This window comes from Pleurotus ostreatus, assembly GCF_014466165.1.
Source record: "Pleurotus ostreatus strain PC9 chromosome Unknown scaffold_9, whole genome shotgun sequence".
NCBI classification, from domain to species: domain Eukaryota; kingdom Fungi; phylum Basidiomycota; class Agaricomycetes; order Agaricales; family Pleurotaceae; genus Pleurotus; species Pleurotus ostreatus.
In genome coordinates this window covers 796,074-815,474 of record NW_023503164.1, presented here as the reverse complement: position 1 = coordinate 815,474, position 19,401 = coordinate 796,074, and the positions used below count along the sequence as shown (strand labels likewise).

General features: G+C 53.0%; 3 protein-coding genes across 3 annotated transcripts; 2 read left to right on the top strand and 1 right to left on the bottom strand.

Annotated features, from left to right (window-relative positions):
* Positions 1-470: 470 nt before the first annotated feature.
* On the top strand, positions 471-1,844 carry PC9H_011454 (uncharacterized protein; the record flags this gene model as incomplete). The annotated part of the gene is made up of 1 exon (XM_036780938.1): positions 471-1,844. The coding sequence occupies one exon, from the start codon at positions 471-473 to the stop codon at positions 1,842-1,844; it is 1,374 nt and encodes a 457-aa protein (XP_036626793.1).
* A 54-nt stretch (positions 1,845-1,898) lies between these two features.
* Positions 1,899-2,585, top strand: PC9H_011453 (uncharacterized protein; the record flags this gene model as incomplete). Its single annotated transcript, XM_036780937.1, has 1 exon — positions 1,899-2,585. One exon carries the CDS (start codon positions 1,899-1,901, stop codon positions 2,583-2,585), a length of 687 nt encoding a protein of 228 aa, XP_036626792.1.
* A 6,770-nt stretch (positions 2,586-9,355) lies between these two features.
* Positions 9,356-10,254, bottom strand: PC9H_011452 (uncharacterized protein; the record flags this gene model as incomplete). Its single annotated transcript, XM_036780936.1, has 3 exons — positions 9,356-9,896; positions 9,950-10,024; positions 10,082-10,254. 3 exons carry the CDS (start codon positions 10,252-10,254, stop codon positions 9,356-9,358), a joined length of 789 nt encoding a protein of 262 aa, XP_036626791.1.
* Positions 10,255-19,401: the final 9,147 nt, after the last annotated feature.

Genomic DNA, 19,401 nt, shown 5'->3' with positions numbered 1-19,401 from the left:
ACAATTGCAGCCATATATGTAAGATCACTGAGAGTCTCTCTTGCTGCCAATTAACTGACATTGACTCATGTCTGTGAATATTCATTATTTGATCTTGGACATATTTTCAGTTTCCCAGTTCCCAGACAAAAGGACCTGTACATGCCATGCTCTGCAGTGGCCACAGCCGCAAGTGATTCTACTATTTCTAAACCAGGTTTTGGGTGATATTTTCCCACTGTAACAATATACTATTTGTCTGTAGAATAGTGCTCTGAGTAAAAGATATTCTTAGGAAGAAGTATTGTTGATCCCTTTGAACAGTTTTCCCACTTAAAAAGAGCCATTATTCATATACTCCTGCAACAAGTAGTACTAATGTATTCCACAACCTCTCTCTTCCTTTTACCACGACCTAAAGTTTAGGCGCCCGTTCGCCAACGGGCACGACAAAGGTAGGCCCGCAAGAAAAGGGAAGAAATAGAGGTAATATGAATAACAGCAACCCGGGAAGCAAGCCCGGGTTCAATCTTAGCGATTGGCTACGTCCTACACGCTCAGCTGAGAGTAGCGTGGCATCAAACTGCGTGAGACCAGCAACCAGCAGTCAGGCCACGCGGCGCAAGGCCTCACATGAGGACAGCGACGATGAAGACGATCACCACCCCGCCCTCGACGACACCACTCTCCACTCAGCCCTGGCAGCGCTGAAAGCCGGCAACGAAGCAGCAGCACTGCGTAAATCGGGGGGGAAGGATTGTACCCCCATCCACATGCCAGCACGACGGGATCCCCCTCCACATCTAGAGACACCTCGAGACCCAGCACCTCACCCTCCACTTCAGCAAAGCGTACTCCCCTTCTCCTTCTCCACCAGCTCCCTGGCAGGTCTCAAGCGCAAGGACGTCCACGTGGCATCCTCCCACTCCCCCACCGCCGCAGCTCCAGCAAACATATCAGGGTCGCCTTCCTCCTCCACACGCAGACCCAGCAAACGTCTGCAGAAACGAGCCAAGCCCCCAGTACCCCAGAAGACGGCGGACACCCCCTTCGACGCAGCCACCCAGCATCTTCGAGACTCGGGGATGTTCCGTTTTATAGGCAAAATAGATTTGCATTTTGTCGCCAACACTCTCTTCAAGGTAGCCGCCCGACTGCAAGACACAGGTACCAGCGAACTCCTGCACGCCCTCGCAACCATTCAGAACGAGCTCCTCCTTCGTCAAGCTTCGGAACAAGCCACGACTACCATGCGGGATGTTGCCAAAGAGATCTCAGGGAACCTCGTCAAAAAGTTAGAGGATCTCTCTGCGAATACCCTTACCACAATCAAACAAGGAGTACTTAAGGCAAGTCGGGAACTGGACAAAAGCACTGACATCCTCAAGGTTACCGCTGGAAACCTAAAAGCCACGACGGAACGTGCTCCCAAGTCGTTCGCCAATGTGGTCGCCACCGACTCCCCCCCACCCCCACCCCCACATCGGACACTCCTCCAACCCTCCACCCAAGCCAGGCTGGAACGAGACCGCAGGCGCATCCTGGTGGACCCACCCGCAGGCAAGACTCTCCTCTACCCCGCCACAGTGGGGACCATTAGGATCGCCAAAGAAGCCACTGAGGCACTTCACCGAGTTGGAGGCAAGCCCGCCTGGGCCTTCGTCGGCTGTACCAAGCTCAAAAAAGGTGGGATACTCCTGGAGGCTAACCTTGCAGCTGCCAAAGAATGGATCACCGCGGAGGGGCGCCTCGGTGACTTCGTCGCTGCCTTCAGCCCAGGATCCACCGTTAAAGAAAAGAAATACACTGTCAAGGCTCTCTACCTCCCGGTGGAACACTGCATTGATGACGAGGAAACCTGCTGAAACATCGAAGAGGAGAACGACCTCCCGCCGCACTCCATCACCCTTATAAAGTGGATGAAACCGGCTGAAAGACGAGGGAAAAACCAGCAATTCGGACACGCAACCATCACTTTTAACTCCCCTAGCAGTGCTAACCTCGTTCTTCGACAGGGACTTCTCTTCATGGACACTAACTATCGCTGTCACAAATGCAAAGTAGAACCACTCCGCTGTCTCAAGTGCCAAAACTACGGCCACGTCGCCAGCGCCTGCACCGCCAGCTCCACAACCTGCGCCACCTGTGCCCAGCAACACGACGAACAAGGGGACTGCCCCCAGCTGTTCCGCAAAGAAGCTCATGCCTGTGTTGCGTGCAGGATTGGGGGGCATGCAAGCTGGGAACGAACCTGCCCGAGCCGTCTCAAACTGCAACGGGCACTGGACGAACGCCTCGAGAGTAACCGCCTCCCTTTCTTCCCCACAGAAGAGCCCTGGACCCAGCAATGCACCCCACTCTACTCAGGGCGCGTTTCGACCCATACCCTTCTGGACTGCAACTGGCGGCAGTCGAAGAAGACCCAGCCCTGCCAGACGTCAATTGCAGATAGCTTTAGACCACTCCCGGAAGCTGCACCCACTCGCCGGCCTCACACCTGCTCCTCCCCGGGTATCGACTGGGCGGACTCCTTTCAGGACCTGCCTATGGACCAGGACCCCCCCTCGCAAACTACAGAGAAGTCCCCCACGCCCGTTGACTCATGACTGATAGATCCCCTGATAGTATACGGATCCGGCAATACAACCTCAACAAATCTCTCATAGCGCAGCACACCATCTCTAACTCCCCGCTCCACGAAGAATACGACATCCTACTAATTCAAGAACCATACCTCTGCCACGCCCAACTTACGCGTACCAATCGTAACTGGATCCCGCTATACCCCTACTCACAGGGCGACAATCTCTACCCTACGCGCTCGCTAATCCTGGTAAATAGCAGGATCAGCACGGACACATATGACCAGCTGCCTATACCAGGTACCGGTGACGTTACGGCTCTCCGCCTCACCTCCAACGCCGGCAACATCTACATCTTCAATATCTACAATGATTGCGACCACTCATGCGCACTGGATAGCACCCGAAGAGCCGCCCTGGAACTGCAACGAAAACACGGGAACCCGCTAATGATCTGGGCAGGAGACTTCAACCGTCACCATGAGTGGTGGGACAATCCGGCTGACCACCACCTCTTCACAGACAAGGCCCGCGAGGATGCACAGCTCCTCATCGACCTCACAGGCGACTTCAACATGGAAATGGCCCTTGAACCTGGTGTTCCTACCCTGGAGCATATGGTAACAAAGAACGAGTATCGGGTAGACAACGTCGTTGTCTCAGCTGACCTTATGGACAGAATCCTGGTATGCGAGGTTCTCCCAGGGGAGTCCCCTGCAGGTGCTGACCATTACCCGGTGGACACCATCCTCGACCTCTCTACCTACCTCACTGAGGAACACCGTACGCGCAACTTCCGCCTGGTAGACTGGAAGGTCTTCAACGAGGAGCTCACAGCCCGCCTCCCTCTTGCAGGGATTCCTGACCACCTGCGCACGCCCCAGGACATCGATCATGCTGTCGACGCACTCACACAGCTTCTGCAGGGGACCATCGCAGAGACCATCAAGGAGAGCAGCACCGCCCCCTTCAATCGCAGGTGGTGGAACGCAGAACTGGAATTGTTACGCACCCAGCATACAAGAGCCAAGCGTGCCTCACACAAACTGCGAAACGTCCCCTCTCCAATTCATGATGAAGCCCGGCAACTCGGCACTAAATACAAGCAGAGACTCGAAGAGGTCAAGCTGGCACACTGGGAAGAATTTCTGGAGGACCTCGACCCGCAGGAGCTCTGGATCGCCAATAAGTATATCTCCAGCCCAGGATCAGACGGAGGCAAGGTGCGCGTTCCCTCGCTGAAATTCAACATGCCCGACGGCTCTCAGAAGGAGGCCGCCTCCAACGAAGAGAAGGGCCGCATGCTCGCTGACATGTTTTTCCCCAAACGCCCAGTCAACTTTACAGCAACAGCACCGGAGGTGCTCCCAGAGCCGGTGGAACATGACTTTGCGGCATCGACTCACAGGACAAAGAACGTAATCGCGAGACTCAAGCCATTCAAAGTCTGCGGGCCAGACGGCATCCCCAATGTGGTTCTCATGAGGTGTAGTGATACACTTGCGCCGATACTGACCAGAATATACGAAGCAGCCTTTCAGCTGAACCACTACCCGCAGGTCTGGAAGAGATGGACCACCATTGTACTGAAGAAACCAGGAAAACCACGATACGATCTCGCCAAGGCCTGGAGACCAATTGCGCTACTCAACACCATGGCCAAAGTCCTCACAGCGCTGGTGACGGAGGACCTAGTGGAGATGTGCGAGAAACACGACCTGCTGCCAAGTCACCACTTTGGAGGCAGACCTGGCAGAACTACGAGCGACGCACTGCACACACTCACCACCAAGATTAAGCAGGCCTGGAGCAGGGGGAGAGTGGCGTCAGCTCTCTTCCTCGATATCAAGGCTGCCTTCCCAAATGCAGTGACGGACCAACTTCTTACCAACCTACGGAAGCGAAGAATCCCAGCCAACTTCGTCTCCTTCATACGGAGTCTTCTGGTCAACAGACAGACTACGATGGTATTTGACGACTACAAATCCGATTGGATCAACGTTGACAACGGTATCAGGCAAGGAGACCCCATCTCTATGATCCTTTACCTCTTCTATAACGCTGACCTCGTCGACATCCCAATAGCCGCCAAAGGGGAGGCAGCCATCGCGTACGTGGACGACGTCACCTTCATAGCAGAGGCTAACACCATCAAGGGCGCACATCGTAAACTGAAGAACATGATGACCCGCCGGCACGGCGCCTACGAGTGGTCCGCCAATCACAACTCACGCTTCGAAGCAGGCAAGCTTAGAGTCATGAACTTTACGCCCAGGCAAGTCGAGCACCCCGTACTGACACTGCTAGATAAGGAGGTGGTACGCGAGACCTCCTACAGGATCCTAGGAATAATCATCGACGAACACCTCCAGTGGAGGGAGCAAACGGCAGCAGCCCTCAGTAAAACAACTCAGTGGATCAACACCTTCAAAAGACTAGGGCGCGTCGGGGGAGGCATCAGCTCCAGGCTCCTTCGACAACTCTACCTGGCAGTCGCCATTCCCAAACTAGCATACGCACTGGACGTGTGGTATATCCCGGTTCGGCTGCCAGCAGGGCGCAAACGACAGGTCGGTTCAGTTAGAACACTGAGAACCCTGGTCAAAGCACAACGTACAGCGGCTTTGGCAATCTCCGGGGCCATGCGCACCACAGCTAACGATATCATGGACCTCCACACCAGCATCCCCCCTTTGGAGTACACCCTGGATTTCATCTGTCATAGGAACGCAGCACGGGCAGCGACACTACCAGACACCCATCCCATAGGAGAAATCCTCTCCTGGACTCACTGCTACCACGGCGGGCACATACCACCCATCATCGCGCTAATGCGACTATATGGCATCCAACCAGCAAAGACGGAGACTATCCTGCCCACCTCCCACAGAGCTTTAGACGCAATCTGCCCCATCCCTGTGCACATCGCCGCCTCTCGCGACGACTCCAAAGCATGAGAAGCTACCTCAATCGCAGACTACAAGATTTACGTTGACGGCTCAGGCTACGAAGGTAGGGCAGGAGCGGCGGCAGTGGTCTACCATGGAAACGAGGAGGTTGCGGCAATGAGCCACACTTTGGGGCCACTCACTCACAACACTACTTTCGACGCTGAAGCGGTGGGGCTCTTACTGGCATCGAACGAGATACTGACAGGGAATTTACAGGGGGAGATCGAAATCTATATGGACAATCAATCAGTCATCCAGCGAGTGGAGACAGGGAGGAAAGGCACGGGTCAATACATCCTCACGCAAATTGAGGATACCCTGATCCTCGCAACGGAGAATGCCCTAGGGCCTGCCCCTCCCCCCCAGATCAGCCTGCACTGGATCTCCGCACATGATGACGTCCCAGGCAACGAGCGCGCTGATGCGCTGGCAAAGGAAGCCGCCCAAGGTACTGCCCGTCCAGCAGCACATCCCCCTACCCTGCTGGAGTCCACCCTGCCCTCCAGCAAGGCGGCAGTACGCCAGGCTGCCCGCCTGCAGATTCCACTGCGCTGGGAAGCTGCATGGCGCCTGTCCACTCGCAGGGCCAAGCTGGCCAGGATCGACCCAACGCTTAAGGTAGGGAACTACCTGGGACTGGTCGGCGACTGGAAAAAGAGTCGAACAAGTATCATCACGCAACTTCGCACTGGACACGTCCCCCTGAATCAGCACCTCTTCCGAATAAAGAAAGCCGCCTCACCCATGTGCCCACACTGCAACAACAAGGAAGAAACTGTACGGCACTTCCTCATCGAGTGTCCAGCATACGACATCGAAAGAGCCATACTACAGGCAGAGAGCAAAAACTTTGACCTTCCCCTGAAGGTCCTCCTCTCCACGGCGAACGGCATGGAGGCTACCATCGCCTTCGCCAGGCGTACCGGGCGCCTCAACAACCCATTCGGAAACCTAGAAGGAGACCTGGTGGCGCCAAGGAGGGCAGACGTACTGAAAGAAAAGAAGTTGAGGCTGGAGGAAAAGAGAACCAAAAGGAAGGCAGGAAAAGAGAGGAAAGGGCGGGTAGGGGCGGAGCGACGGTTATGAAGGTCGTGTACCGCGGTTTGCTCGAGTGCGAGTCGGATTCTGGTAGGGAGGACTCCGTTCTGGTGGCGTTACGACACTTCAAGACTCCTCAAGACATTCTTCTTCTTCTTCTTACCTTGACAGCTTCGAACTCGCTCTCCCTCGGGACGAGCACCTCACATGGAAGGCCATGAGCCAAGTAGCCGACTCACCCACACCAGAAGCTCCCCATAATACACTAGCGTCGGATTAACAGCGGTTTCATTCGCTGGGCGGCAGGGGGACGAGGTCTCGGACCGTCCGTCTGTCGTGCTTGAAGAGCTAGGGGGTCAAGGCAGGCATGGGGGCCCTTTGTATTCATCATATATACACACTGGTAGACATAGAGTATCGTAGTACAGTGCCGTCCGCATGGAGACTCTCCTAAGGACGTTAAACAGAGACCAAAAAAAAAAAAATGTATTCCACCTGGATTCACCTAACATTCAGGTGAACATTACCTGTCAAATTCACCTGAATTCACCAAATGGTGTACATGACACTGACCCACGGGTCTGAGCTGAGTCTAGGTTGAGTCTGACTCAACTCTGACTCAACTCTGAGAGTCTGAGTAGAGTCTAAGTAGAGTCTGTATGAGTCTGACTGGACTCTGACTGGACTCTGGGACTCTGACTACACTCCAAGCAGAGTCTATCTGAGTTGAGTGAGAGTCCACTCAGACTACGGTTGGACTCCACTCATCCAGAGTCAGTTTAGACTCTATCTAGATTGAACCCAAAACTCTATCAAGAATTCAGATAGATTACACTTGTCCTGAATGTGTAAGGGCAACCTCAAGATGGCCAACAGTGCAGGCCTAGCAGAGGGAGAATCCAAAGAGAATAGGATAAGGATTCTCCATGGGGAAAGGAAAGGGAGCAAAGGGGAGCTGTGACGACGGTGTACCTACCTTACATAGAAGTAGTCATCATGGTAGTTATCACTAGATATTAAAAACCCGACAATGTAACACTTTACTCTTACTCCTACATTACCCCGCGCGTGAACTGACCTTGCCCATCCCCCGAGTGGGTCATCCTCCCCATAGCCTGGGTCACAGGCGATCCCCTTTCCCGAGGCCACGGGACCCTCTCGCTAGGGATACAAGCTCCCCCACTTGAGCGGCTCGACATCTTCTACACGGTCGTTACAGGAACGAAAGGGAATGAAAGGGATGTAAGTAAGAGTCCGTGGGATGAAGGAAGGGAGAAAGGAATGAGGAGGAAGGGACAGGGACAGGGGAATAGGAGAAAATAGAGGTGTCCCCTTACAGAATGACTCTGTGTGTTAATTCACAATCAAATAGTTCAATAAGTCATGTATGAAGTGGTGATTTGAAGTTCTGGTAAATTATTAAACAATTTAAATGCTACTCAGAGAAGTACACTAAATAGACTCAGATTGGATTAGCCACATGGGAGTAAGTTATATAAACTCTTAATCTTATAATCTGATAATATTATGCACCCATTCCAAAGAACACTGAGACTCAGATAGACTCAGATAAGAGTCATTACAAATGCAATTGAACTTGTGATTTGAACAATAGGAATCTACTAATGTACACATGCTTCAGAAGAGAGTCAACAGTTGTGTAATAACCTCTAACTTACTCCATAGAAAAAAAAATAACAATATCTGTGATTGATTTGATATTAGAAGGCTCCATTGCCGAGTAATATGAGAATCAAAATCAGTATAAATTCAACCCAGACTCTTAGCCCAACTTGCCAAGATTGCCACATTTTATATGGCTGAACTCTGACCTGGCTCTCACTAGACTATGGTTAAACTCCAGCTCCACTCCAGCTCCACTCTGAGTAACCCTGGTAGCCAGAGTGAACCTGGATTTGGATGGAGTCCAACTTGAGTGCAGTCTGAGTCTGGATCAACTCTGAAACTCCAGGTAGAGTCTATATAGAGTCCATTCCACTCCAGATGGTTTTGGCCTGTGAAACATGTCAACTCTGACCTGACTCTGACCTGACTCTGACTTGACTCTCATCTGAGTCCAGAACTCTGACTGGACTCCAACTAGAGTCCATCCTTAACCCGTGGGTCAGTGTCATGTTCTCACCAAATGTTCAGGTGAACAATTCAGGTGACCTGAACAAAATATGAACCAAAAAAATGAGTTTAGGTGGAGAAATTCAGCCAATGTTCGGATTCTGTTTGGGTGTTGTTCAGGTGTTGTTCAGGTGTTGTTCAGCCATTCAGGTGAACTTCACCTGAGCATGTGGGAGAGCGCAACGTGCTCCAGTGGTCAACAGGAGACCCAACAGTGACAGCGAATGTGCTACACACAGAACGAACCAAACGTTGCTCGGACGCAGAGGATGCAGATTCGACAGGGGGAGGAAGGGGAAGGCGGATGTAAATACAGCAACAGGGAGCGGCACAGAGCGAAAGCCAACAAGATACCGTCGTCGTGGTCCATCGCCTAGGTGTCAGTGCCCAACTTACTAAGGAAGTCCGTAGCAGAGAATTGAGAATATGGGATCGAGGCTCAAACTCAGCAGGGGAGCGATAACTCTTAGACCTTCTGGAGTCGGACGGCCGTCTTTTGCGCGGAATCTTGTTGTTCTCGCCATGGCGTACGCAGATATTTTTGGTTCATTTGATGATAATCATGTCTACTAGATTTCGTTGTGATCAAGAAAAAAAAGTTTGAATATTGGGATGAATAAGAAACAAGGAGGTAAACCACAGTTATCCGAAAGTATTACTATAATCTGCTACTTATGCCTTAGCTTTCCCCTTGCCATTGCTTTTCCTCCTGGCCTGTCGATCTACCGTGTTGTTTGTTACCCAGCCCAACATACCCCCACTATACGCAAGGCGATACTCTTTGCCGTTGATTAACTCGACATCACCTTCCACCACGTCGACCCACTCAGTGTGGCCATCAGGACCGAACCCGTCAATGCGCCAAACCTGAATGGCATTCTGCCCGTCGATAACATGTAGAAGGAAGTGACCTATGCTGGCCGTGTGTTGGGCTGGTAACTGCGGAGGGCAACGTAGCTTAGATGGGCCATAGGAAGTGTATAATTCAAGGTAAAAGTCCTCATTGTAAACCTTTCGATGCTTCGGGGGTTGGGTGAAGTCAGGCATCGCATGATGGGGGGGTTCGTTGGTTCGTTGAAAAAGTGAGGATGGTCCGGCGACGGCGGAGTGCTGCTCAATAGAAGCCGGCCTAGTTTGGCGAGTAGTAGTGGGTTGAGTGGTTGGAAGATCATGGTGATTTTTAGCCGCTCCACGACGAGATAACTCAGGGTTCCTTATGATAGTTTATTGAATGAGGGGAAGAACTTGGTGATGTCGGCGACTTACTGAGTATTCAACATCTCATGGTACTGAGTGTTAATGTCACCCTCCTCTCCCATGTCTTGTTCTGCAAAGTGGACGCTGAATGTGATGGATGGTCAACAAATCATACAATTGATGGGGAATACAGCGACGTACATTCTTGAACTTGAAGGAGTCAAAGATCTTCCTCGAGCTCGAGTAGTAGACTTGGAGCTCGAGGCCCAGTGAATTTCTACGTTCGGAGGTTTACGTTCGGATGAATATGGCAGACAGTATTTGAAGGTATGACCATCTGTCGATAATCTGATCAATGTTGGTACGAGTTCCATGATTCCAGAGGCAGTGGCACGGAGAAGAGAAGTGAGGGTTTAGAGATGGCTTTATGCCTCCGGGGCCCGGATAATAAACATGGATTCGTCGTGATTTGACCATCCTTTGTGCGCGAGATGGTCGCAGTGCAGTGCAGTTAACCATGAAGGTGCTTGGATAAGTTAGTCACAAGCGCTTAGGGTCATAATCCGATATCTATCAAAAGGACCGAGCTGCGTCTTGCTTTGTTCACTCTGCCTATATACACTGAGTATGGATGGCCAACTAATAACCAAGAGTTACGCTACCTCTGTCTCCTCCTTTCAGCCTCCGTAAATTTGAAGTACTTCGAAGCTGCCATGCCCGTTTACGAACCTAATTTCAACCATATGTGAGCAGTTGTTTGGCTTGCCTTTCTCCCTTATACTCATTTCAACTTAATACATAGACACTTTTTGACTCATTGTGGAAGTTAGGACATTGTCTCTCTTGATCACGCAATTTCTTCTACTCTGTGTAATCAATGTCTTATGGATTTCTGTACAAATGTGATTGAACTTGAATCGCTCTGAGTCTTCCAGCTTCCCCGCTTGTCCTGCTCTCCCGTTAAACATTGACTGGCTGGATCGGGTGTGTGACGAGGACGCACTTACCCTATTTAGAAGTAGCTATCACGCCCGTATACTTAGTATGGTAGCGGAGTCCAAAAATACACAACTACTACTCTTCCTGACTATCACGCGTACACGGCCTCGCCCGCCCCCCGAGCGGGTCAACACTCCCCGTAGCCCGGGTGACAGGCGACCCCCGTTCCTAGGGTCACAGGAGCCTCAGCCAGGCATACAGGTTACCGCTGTCCGACTCGACATTCACACGGATGGTCGTTACAATGGTGGCATCTCCATGGATGTCATCTAGTCGTTCAGCTGCTCCAGCTTATACCTGTTGAGCCTTGTAAGATGGGCGCTCCGGCGCTAAGCGCTGTAGAGCTTGCATCCGTCTGCTCCGGCGCTGCGCGCTGTCGAGCCCACTAGCCACCGCTCTGGCGCAACGCGCTGTTGAGCTCCTTAGGTTGTTCCCTCAAGCTCCGTCCTCAGAAGAGGATGTAGAGCGTGCGAGCTCAGGAATATTAATACTAGCGCAGCACGGTCTGCTAGCTCCCCCGGCAAGCTTTATTCGCGCCGTTACTTCGTATCTACCTCGCATCAAGAAGCCTTTGTTCGCGAAGACGCGGGATTGCTCATCGCTACGCCATAATGACAAGGTTGATAACGGGAGTTCCGGAGGGGGAGAGCAGACTCTTAAATATGAAGCCAGTTGTAAGAGCTGAAGGGCATGGGCTCCCGTTCAAAAAGGAAGTCCTCGCAGTCGACCCCTCCCCCTCCTCATTCAAACGCGGTATTCACTCCAGCGGTCACTCGCGCTCGTTTGATGAATGTGCGCAAGGTCTCAGGGCCAGCCGCTCCCAGCGCCCCCGGGACCTCATCGAGCTCTCCTACGACAGACCCTCACAATGTTACCTTACGCGCGCCAGTCTCTGCAGGAGCACTACCGCCGGCTACTGCGGCATCAAGCAAGGGTAAAAGCAAAGAGGTCCTGTTACCCCCGTTAAGCTCGCTTGAATCCTCGCCCTATGTAAACTCCTACCCTCAGACTCCGCATGGACAGAGCATAGTGGATCTGTCGTACGATCTGCTGAAACCCACGTCACGTATGCCCGCAGGGCCCACGAAACTCGGCTCGAGCGCCTCTCGTCCCCCTTCTGCATCGCCCACTCCTTCTCTCCGATCCTTGATTCCCAATCAACAGGAGACCACGGAATCGTTACTGCTAGGACCGGAACCAGAGAACTTATTCCACGAAACAGCAGCCATGTTCAACATATTAGTGGAACCATTAAGCGACTCGGTGGAGCAATGGCATGCGATCCCCGATCCGTATGTGTCCGAGGATCCCTTGAAGGAGGTCGGAGGGGAGGCCGGAGTAATACCCGACCAGCCCGAAGAAACTACGGTTCTAATGCGAGCCGTGCTACTGCGATGGAGGTCGCCGCACCGACTTCTGATTTGGAGCGACCTGTCTGCAGACTTACCCAGATTCCTCGTTAAAGAATTCGTGCTAGACCCGGAAGCCATAATCACTGTCCAGCCACTCGACTCGAAAGCCGCTCCGAGGTACCACCCCCGCATCACGATACTAGAGCGCATGGGGCACGTAGTACTAGCCGTGCAGCAGATATTGATCGCCTTAAGTGAGCTTCGAGGCATACCAGCTAATCGCGCCTTCCATATCGATCCTCGCTACACGTTTGTACGGTCGCTCGAATACTCCTTGGATAAAGCTGGCTTGGAGTTGACCTGGGAAACTCTCCTGCACAGGCTGAGCCGTGCACACGATAATATCGAAGCTCAAATCCGGTCGTTGCGCCGCTACTTCACTGAGTCGGATGCTCGGTTATCCCAGATCTCCTTCGACTCCACATCAGAAGGGACCCGACTTCAGTACGGCACGCAATCCCCTCGAACGGAACTCGCCAAGTACTGGTATCATGAGAAATTGCGTCGAACACTGCCCTCTCATCTCCGCACCTCCGCTGAAGAGCTCGCGGCGAACCTCAAAGCGGAGGGCTACCGTGTTCCCTCCTACCGAGAGCGCTCACCCCCTCCTCTCTCTTCAGCTTCGTCAAAGCGGCCTTCTCAGAGGCAGATTCAGTTCGCGCCTGTCACGGCAGTTATACCAGCTCACCCTATATCCCGCCTCCCGGGACTCCCGTCACCTAGTTTCAAGAGTGGGGGGCCATTGTCACGACCTCCGTCCGGGGAAAGAGAACCCTGGCGAGATCCGCCTGCGCATTCAGCCTCGTCAGCACACCTGAGCAACTGGCAGACGCGCGCTGCGCCCCTCGAGGGACAAGGCCCTGACCGCCGATCCCCCCGAAGAGAGAATAATCTCTTCCTGTCAAGCGAAAGAAGGCCTGGCGGACCCCCTAGTAGCAGCAGCGACAACTCAGACGATGATAGGCGCCGGCGTGGCCCTCCTCGTCAACCTCCGCCCAGGCCGCCTGGCGGACCACCTGATCCAGATGACCTAGGGGACGACAATAGAAGAGGACGAAGACCTAGACGACCAAGCCCGCCGCGAGATCCAGATGATCCCGACGACCCGAGCCGAGGTCCTCGCCCAGATCACTCGCCTCTGCGCGCCGCCGAGCGATGGCAAGTTAACCATAAGATTCCCTTGAGCTTGTTGCCCGAATGGAATGGTGACGGCAGGACCCTGATTGACTACCTAACCGATCTAGCGACTTTCAGTGACCTAGGAGAGCTGATGGAAACCGACATCGCGCAGATAGCCTCGTCCCGGTTCACGGCTGCGGCTAAGGATTGGTTTACTACCTTGCCTTCGGAGGTACGACGTACAGCTACTTCGTCCTATCTTCAGTTCGTCCTCTGCATACGGGAACATTTCATGGACGCACACTGGATAGACGAGCGCACAATAGAATATGAAGAAATGCGCTTCAGGCAGGAAGGACACACACGCGAGACACCTCTGCAGTTCATACAAAGGCGCTTGAAATACAGTCGATTCTTGAACTCGGAAAACGACGACAATGATGTGGGCATGGTCCAGCGAGTTCTACGCACTCAGCCTGCATGCTGGGCCATCCATCTTAACGTGGAAACCTGTCGATCAGTGGTCGAACTCATTCGTAAATTGAAAAGCATGAACGAAGGTTTGATAGCAGACTGGGAGAGATCCGAAAGTCGCAGGCGACCGCGTTCCCAACGTTACGACAGCACGGCTCCACCGCGTCGCTTCTACTCTCGACGAGCTTCAGCCCACAACGTAGAAGGAGGAGACCCGAGTAGCGAATCTCGATCGCCTTCGCCGACTCAGGAAGCGTACGCAGTGGATTTCCGGCGGAGCGAGGAGACACGTAACAAGTGGCCTCGGGGAGGATCTTGGGACAACTATTCGTTCATGCGAGATGATTCTAGGACTAGCGAACAGCCCCCGAAAGACGTGTGCTGGATCTGCACGAGTCCGAAGCATGTGCACCGGGATTGCCCTCATTTCGCAAAATGGCTAAGCCTGAGGGACGCCTGGCTGAGTCGTGGAAGGAATGACAGAAGAAGCGGTACTCAAACGCGTGTAGCTAAGACTGTCGAAGTCGATAATGATGACGATATCCCTCGTTCGAGTCGTGCGCACAGTAAGGAACGATCGTCTCCCTTCCCCGACATTGGGCGGAACAACGTGTCCTTAAGCGATTACTCCTCCTCCTCCACTCCTTCTAGCAAAGCTTCTTCGGCAGAAGAGGACTCATTCAAAGACTTCATGAACGAGGTGCATGTAGCCGAGAGTCTTCATAACCCGTTTGACACGCGTAGGAACAGCAAGGCCTCTCTAAACCAGCCTCATCCAGTGAACGGTCCCAAGCTAGTACAAGCCATCAGGCGTCGCCAATTCCCGGAAGGATATGGCTCTGTGGGGATACGAGCCCTGCGCATGCAGGTCCACGTGGGCTCGCTGCAGTCATCTACAATCGATGTGCGACTGGACTCGGGAGCGGATGTCTCTTTGATGTCGGAAGACTTCCTCTCGACTCTAGACGAACCCCCAGACATCAAGGAGGGGATAAGGATGCAGCTGTACCAATTGACCGGCTCAGCAAAAGTGCTAGGCTATGTGCGCACGAAGCTGTTGATTCCAGCCACTTCCGGCGACATCGTACAATTCGAGCTGGAAGCCTATGTAGTCAGAGGCATGAGGGTGCCCCTGCTTCTAGGTGAAGACTTCCAGACTGCCTACGAACTCGGAGTGACGCGAAGGGCTTCCGGACAATGCGAGATATTTCCCCGGGATCGATCGTATCAGCTGAAGGCGTCTACAAGTGACAATAACGATTGGGGATTCAAGGCTCGCAGAGCCTTCACCGGTCAATCCTTCCTGAAAGGGAAGCATAGAATTCGTTCGAGACAGCAAGTGCGGGGCCCTCCCAAGGATGCGCCTCCCGTCCTCGCCCGCCACACTACGCACATACGGCCAGGATGCGTCGCGAATATTCTAGTAGACGGACCCTTTGAAGATCGCGAGACCTGGCTGGTAGAAAAGCTACTCATATCCAACGAGTGTAGCGAATTCATCTCAGCTCCGACCACAGTAATTACGGCCAGCAACCCGTATATACCTTTGGCGAACCCCACGAATCGGCCAGTAATGGTGCGCAAAGGAGACGTGGTGGGTCATCTCTACGACCCACAAGCCTACCTCGATGCGCCACGGAACGTCGCGACTTTCGAAAAATGGTCCTCTGCGGCCGTAGCCCTTAAGTCAATCCTGAGCACAGAACTGGAGACACAACATCTAGACGCGAACGAAGAAGAGCCAGAGAACTGGGGCCCCAAGACGACCGCCGTTCCAGAGGGAGCCAGCAGTGAAGATGTCTTGGAAGCTGTAAACCTTGGAGCCGACATACCCGAGGAAGTACGACCGCGCTTAGAGGAGGTTTTGAGAAAGAACTCTCTAGCCTTCGGTCTCGGAGGGCGATTGGGCAAAGTTGCTACGAAAGCTACAATCCCACTGACGCAGGACACTAAGCCCATATCTCTACCCATGTACAGCACATCTCCCGCCAAGAAGGAAGTTATCGACGAACAGCTGAAGAAATGGTTCGAAAACGACGTAATAGAACCCTCCGTCAGTCCGTGGGGTTTCCCTTGTCTAGTTATTTACAGAAACGGCAAGCCGCGACTATGCGTGGATTATCGGAAATTGAACGCACTGATGGTAGCGGATGAATTCCCTATTCCTAGGCAATCAGAGATCATACAGTCGCTCTCGGGCTCCCAGGTCATCTCCTCGTTTGATGCGTTAGCAGGGTTCAACCAGATAGAAATAGAGGAATCGTCACGACCCAAAACGGCTTTCAGGTCGCATCGCGGGCTATTCCAATTCAAAAGAATGCCGTTTGGCTTGCGCAACGGACCCTCGATATTTCAACGATTTATGCAGGAAGTGTTATCCCCTTTCCTATGGATCTTCGCACTGGTGTATATAGACGATATTGTTGTCTACTCTCGGTCATGGGCAGAACACCTGAAGCACCTGGATGCCGTTCTCGGAGCGATCGCGAAAGCCGGAGTCACGTTAGCGCCATCCAAATGTTTTATAGGGTATTCATCGATTCTGCTACTAGGACAGAAGGTCTCTCGTCTAGGGCTGTCCACGCACAAGGAGAAGGTAGCAGCGATTATGGATCTAGCTCGACCAAACTCCGTGCAGGAACTACAGCGCTATCTCGGAATGATCGTCTACTTCTCCGCTTATATTCCTCACTACTCGCATATAGCTGCCACCCTATTCGCCTTGCTCAAGAAGGGAGCGAAATGGAGCTGGCAGACGGAGCATGACATCGCCTTCCAGAATACCCGTGACGCTCTAGCTCGAGCCCCGGTCCTAGGGCATCCCGAACAAGGTTCTCCGTATCGCCTATACACAGATGCTTCGGACTACGCACTAGGTGCTAGCCTACAGCAAGTGCAGAGCATAGCGGTCAAGGACCTAGCCGGATCTCCCGCTTATGAACGATTGCGTCGCGCCTTTGACGCTGGCGCCGACGTACCCTCTCTAGTGCTAAAATTGCCAGGTGGGAACGACCGTCCAGTAGGGAAAGCTCGAACTTGGGCACCCTCCTTCGACGAGACTATTGTGGACGTCAAACGAGTTATTGCGTACTGGAGCAGAACTCTCAAGCCAGCAGAACGGAACTACAGCGCTACAGAGCGAGAAGCGCTGGGTGCCAAAGAGGCTCTAGTCAAGTTCCAACCATTTATCGAAGGAGAAACTATCACACTAATAACAGATCATGCGGCACTACAATGGGCCAAGGTGTATGAGAACTCCAACAGGAGGCTGGCCGCCTGGGGGGCCGTGTTCGCAGCTTACCCTAAACTAACCGTGGTACATCGACAAGGCCATGTGCACTCCAATGTCGACCCCCTATCTCGTCTGCCGCGCATACCACCACACACATCTCCCGTGTGGGACACCGTCGACGCCATCATTCCCGATGAAGACAAGCGACAGCTGGCTCAAAACGCGGAAGATCGAAAGAACACTGCTAGCAAGGCCGCCTTTTCCTCCTGGTGGCTTCATGAGGCTCTCGCCGATCGTAAGGAGGAAGCGGAAGGAAGGATGAGAGACGCCCACGCTGTGCAGACTCGACAGATGGCAAAAGCTAGTAGGCTGCCTCCTGTAAGTCCGCGAACGGAAGGAAGCGTAGACCGCGTGGCAAAGGCTCTTGCAAGAGATACGCCCTTACAAGACGTAGACCTGCCCCTTCCTCAGGAGTGGGGCGGAACGCACGAAGACGCAGCCGACCATTGGACCTACCCTAGAGGGATCCGTCCTCCCGAGTTTGTAGATGAAGAAATGCTGTCGAAAGCACATCTCTTAGTCGCATTCACGCCCCGAGCTTTAGAAGAATGGAAGGAGTCCTATATCAAGGACGCGTACTTCAAGGAGAAATTTGAGGCGTCGGAATTGAAGGACCCCGAGAAACTCCTCACGTCCCCGCGATTCAGGAAGGGAGCGAACGGGCTGCTCTACTTCGTGGATGCAGATTGGCGCTATCGACTATGCGTACCACATGGGCAAATTCCTTTCGTGCTTAGGCAGATTCATGAATCACCGTACGAAAGCGCTCACGAGGGCGCTCGAAGGTTCGCGAGCAGGCTCCGAGAAATTTTCTTCTGGCCCAGCCTGGTCAAGGACGCCACGGAGTACGCGCGATCGTGTGACGTCTGCCAGAAAACCAAGGTAGACCATACGAAGAAGATGGGGGGCCTACGTCCCGCACACGTACCCGCCTACCCGTACGAGACCGTATCGCTTGACCTCATTACAGGACTGCCGGCATCTGGAGGGGAAGGATTCACGGCCGTACTCGTCATAGTCAACAAGCTAACCAAGTTCGCTCTGTTCATACCGACACATGATACTCTCGACCAGCAAGGATTCGCCAAGCTGTTCATCAAACATGTAGTCAACGTCTACGGGCTACCGACACGAGTGATATGCAATAGGGATAAACGCTGGACCTCGGCGTTCTGGAGGTCAGTCGTAGCGCGCTACGGCTGCCATTTGGCGCTATCGTCGGCGCATCACCCCCAGACGGACGGTCAGACAGAAGTGCTCAACGCTACGCTGGAAACCATGTTGCGGGCGTACGTGGCCAAAGACAGAGCCTCTTGGTCCAATTACTTGAGTGATTTGGCATTCGCATACAACTCCTCGGTCCACTCGTCTACAGGACATCGGCCGGATTTCCTGCTGCTAGGCTACAAGCCTCAGCAATCAGCAGCGCTAATGGTCCCCAACCATGACGATGCGAATCGCCCCTTCCTCCCTAGCCAGCTCGCGGAGGAATTTACACAAAATCTGGAAGAGTTTCGTGCCGCTGCCCGAGACGCGTTGATTCTAGCACAAGAAAAGCAAGCTCGCGCGTTCAACGCGAAACGAAGGCCAGTGGAGCTTATCCAGCCGGGCGACCTAGTATTAGTCAATCCACATACCCTGCAGCTCGTGGAGGCCGAAGGCACGGGGCGAAAGCTGGTACAGCGCATGATAGGGCCGTTTGAAGTCCTAGAGAAGATCAATCCTCTGGTCTACCGATTACGGCTGCCAACCAACTACCCTATGCACCCCGTAGTAAATCTGTCCCACTTAAAGCGTTACGTTCCTTCGGAGCATCGATTCGCACCGCTTGCTGTACTCCTAGACCCTTGTACCCAGTTAGATCCAGGCCAAGCCTTGACAGAAATTGGGGCTATAGCCACAGGTCGCAATTGACCCAAGACATGGTAATAACCGCTGTGCACCTTATATAGGCATACAGCAAGCGCAGGCGACGTCCATCTACCTTCAATGATCCCACACATTGGTTTTAAAAGCTGGGTCCTTCCATATTAGAAGGTATGGTCATATCATTACTCAAGCATCTAATTTATATTCCAGCGCCTGTTGTTCAACCTAAACGGCACATGGCAAACTCGTTAAACTATGATCATTATACTACACTACAAAAAAACATACAGGGCCGACAAAACATACGGAAGAAAACATACAGAAGAAAGCGGGGAGAAAATGGTAAACACTGGTCC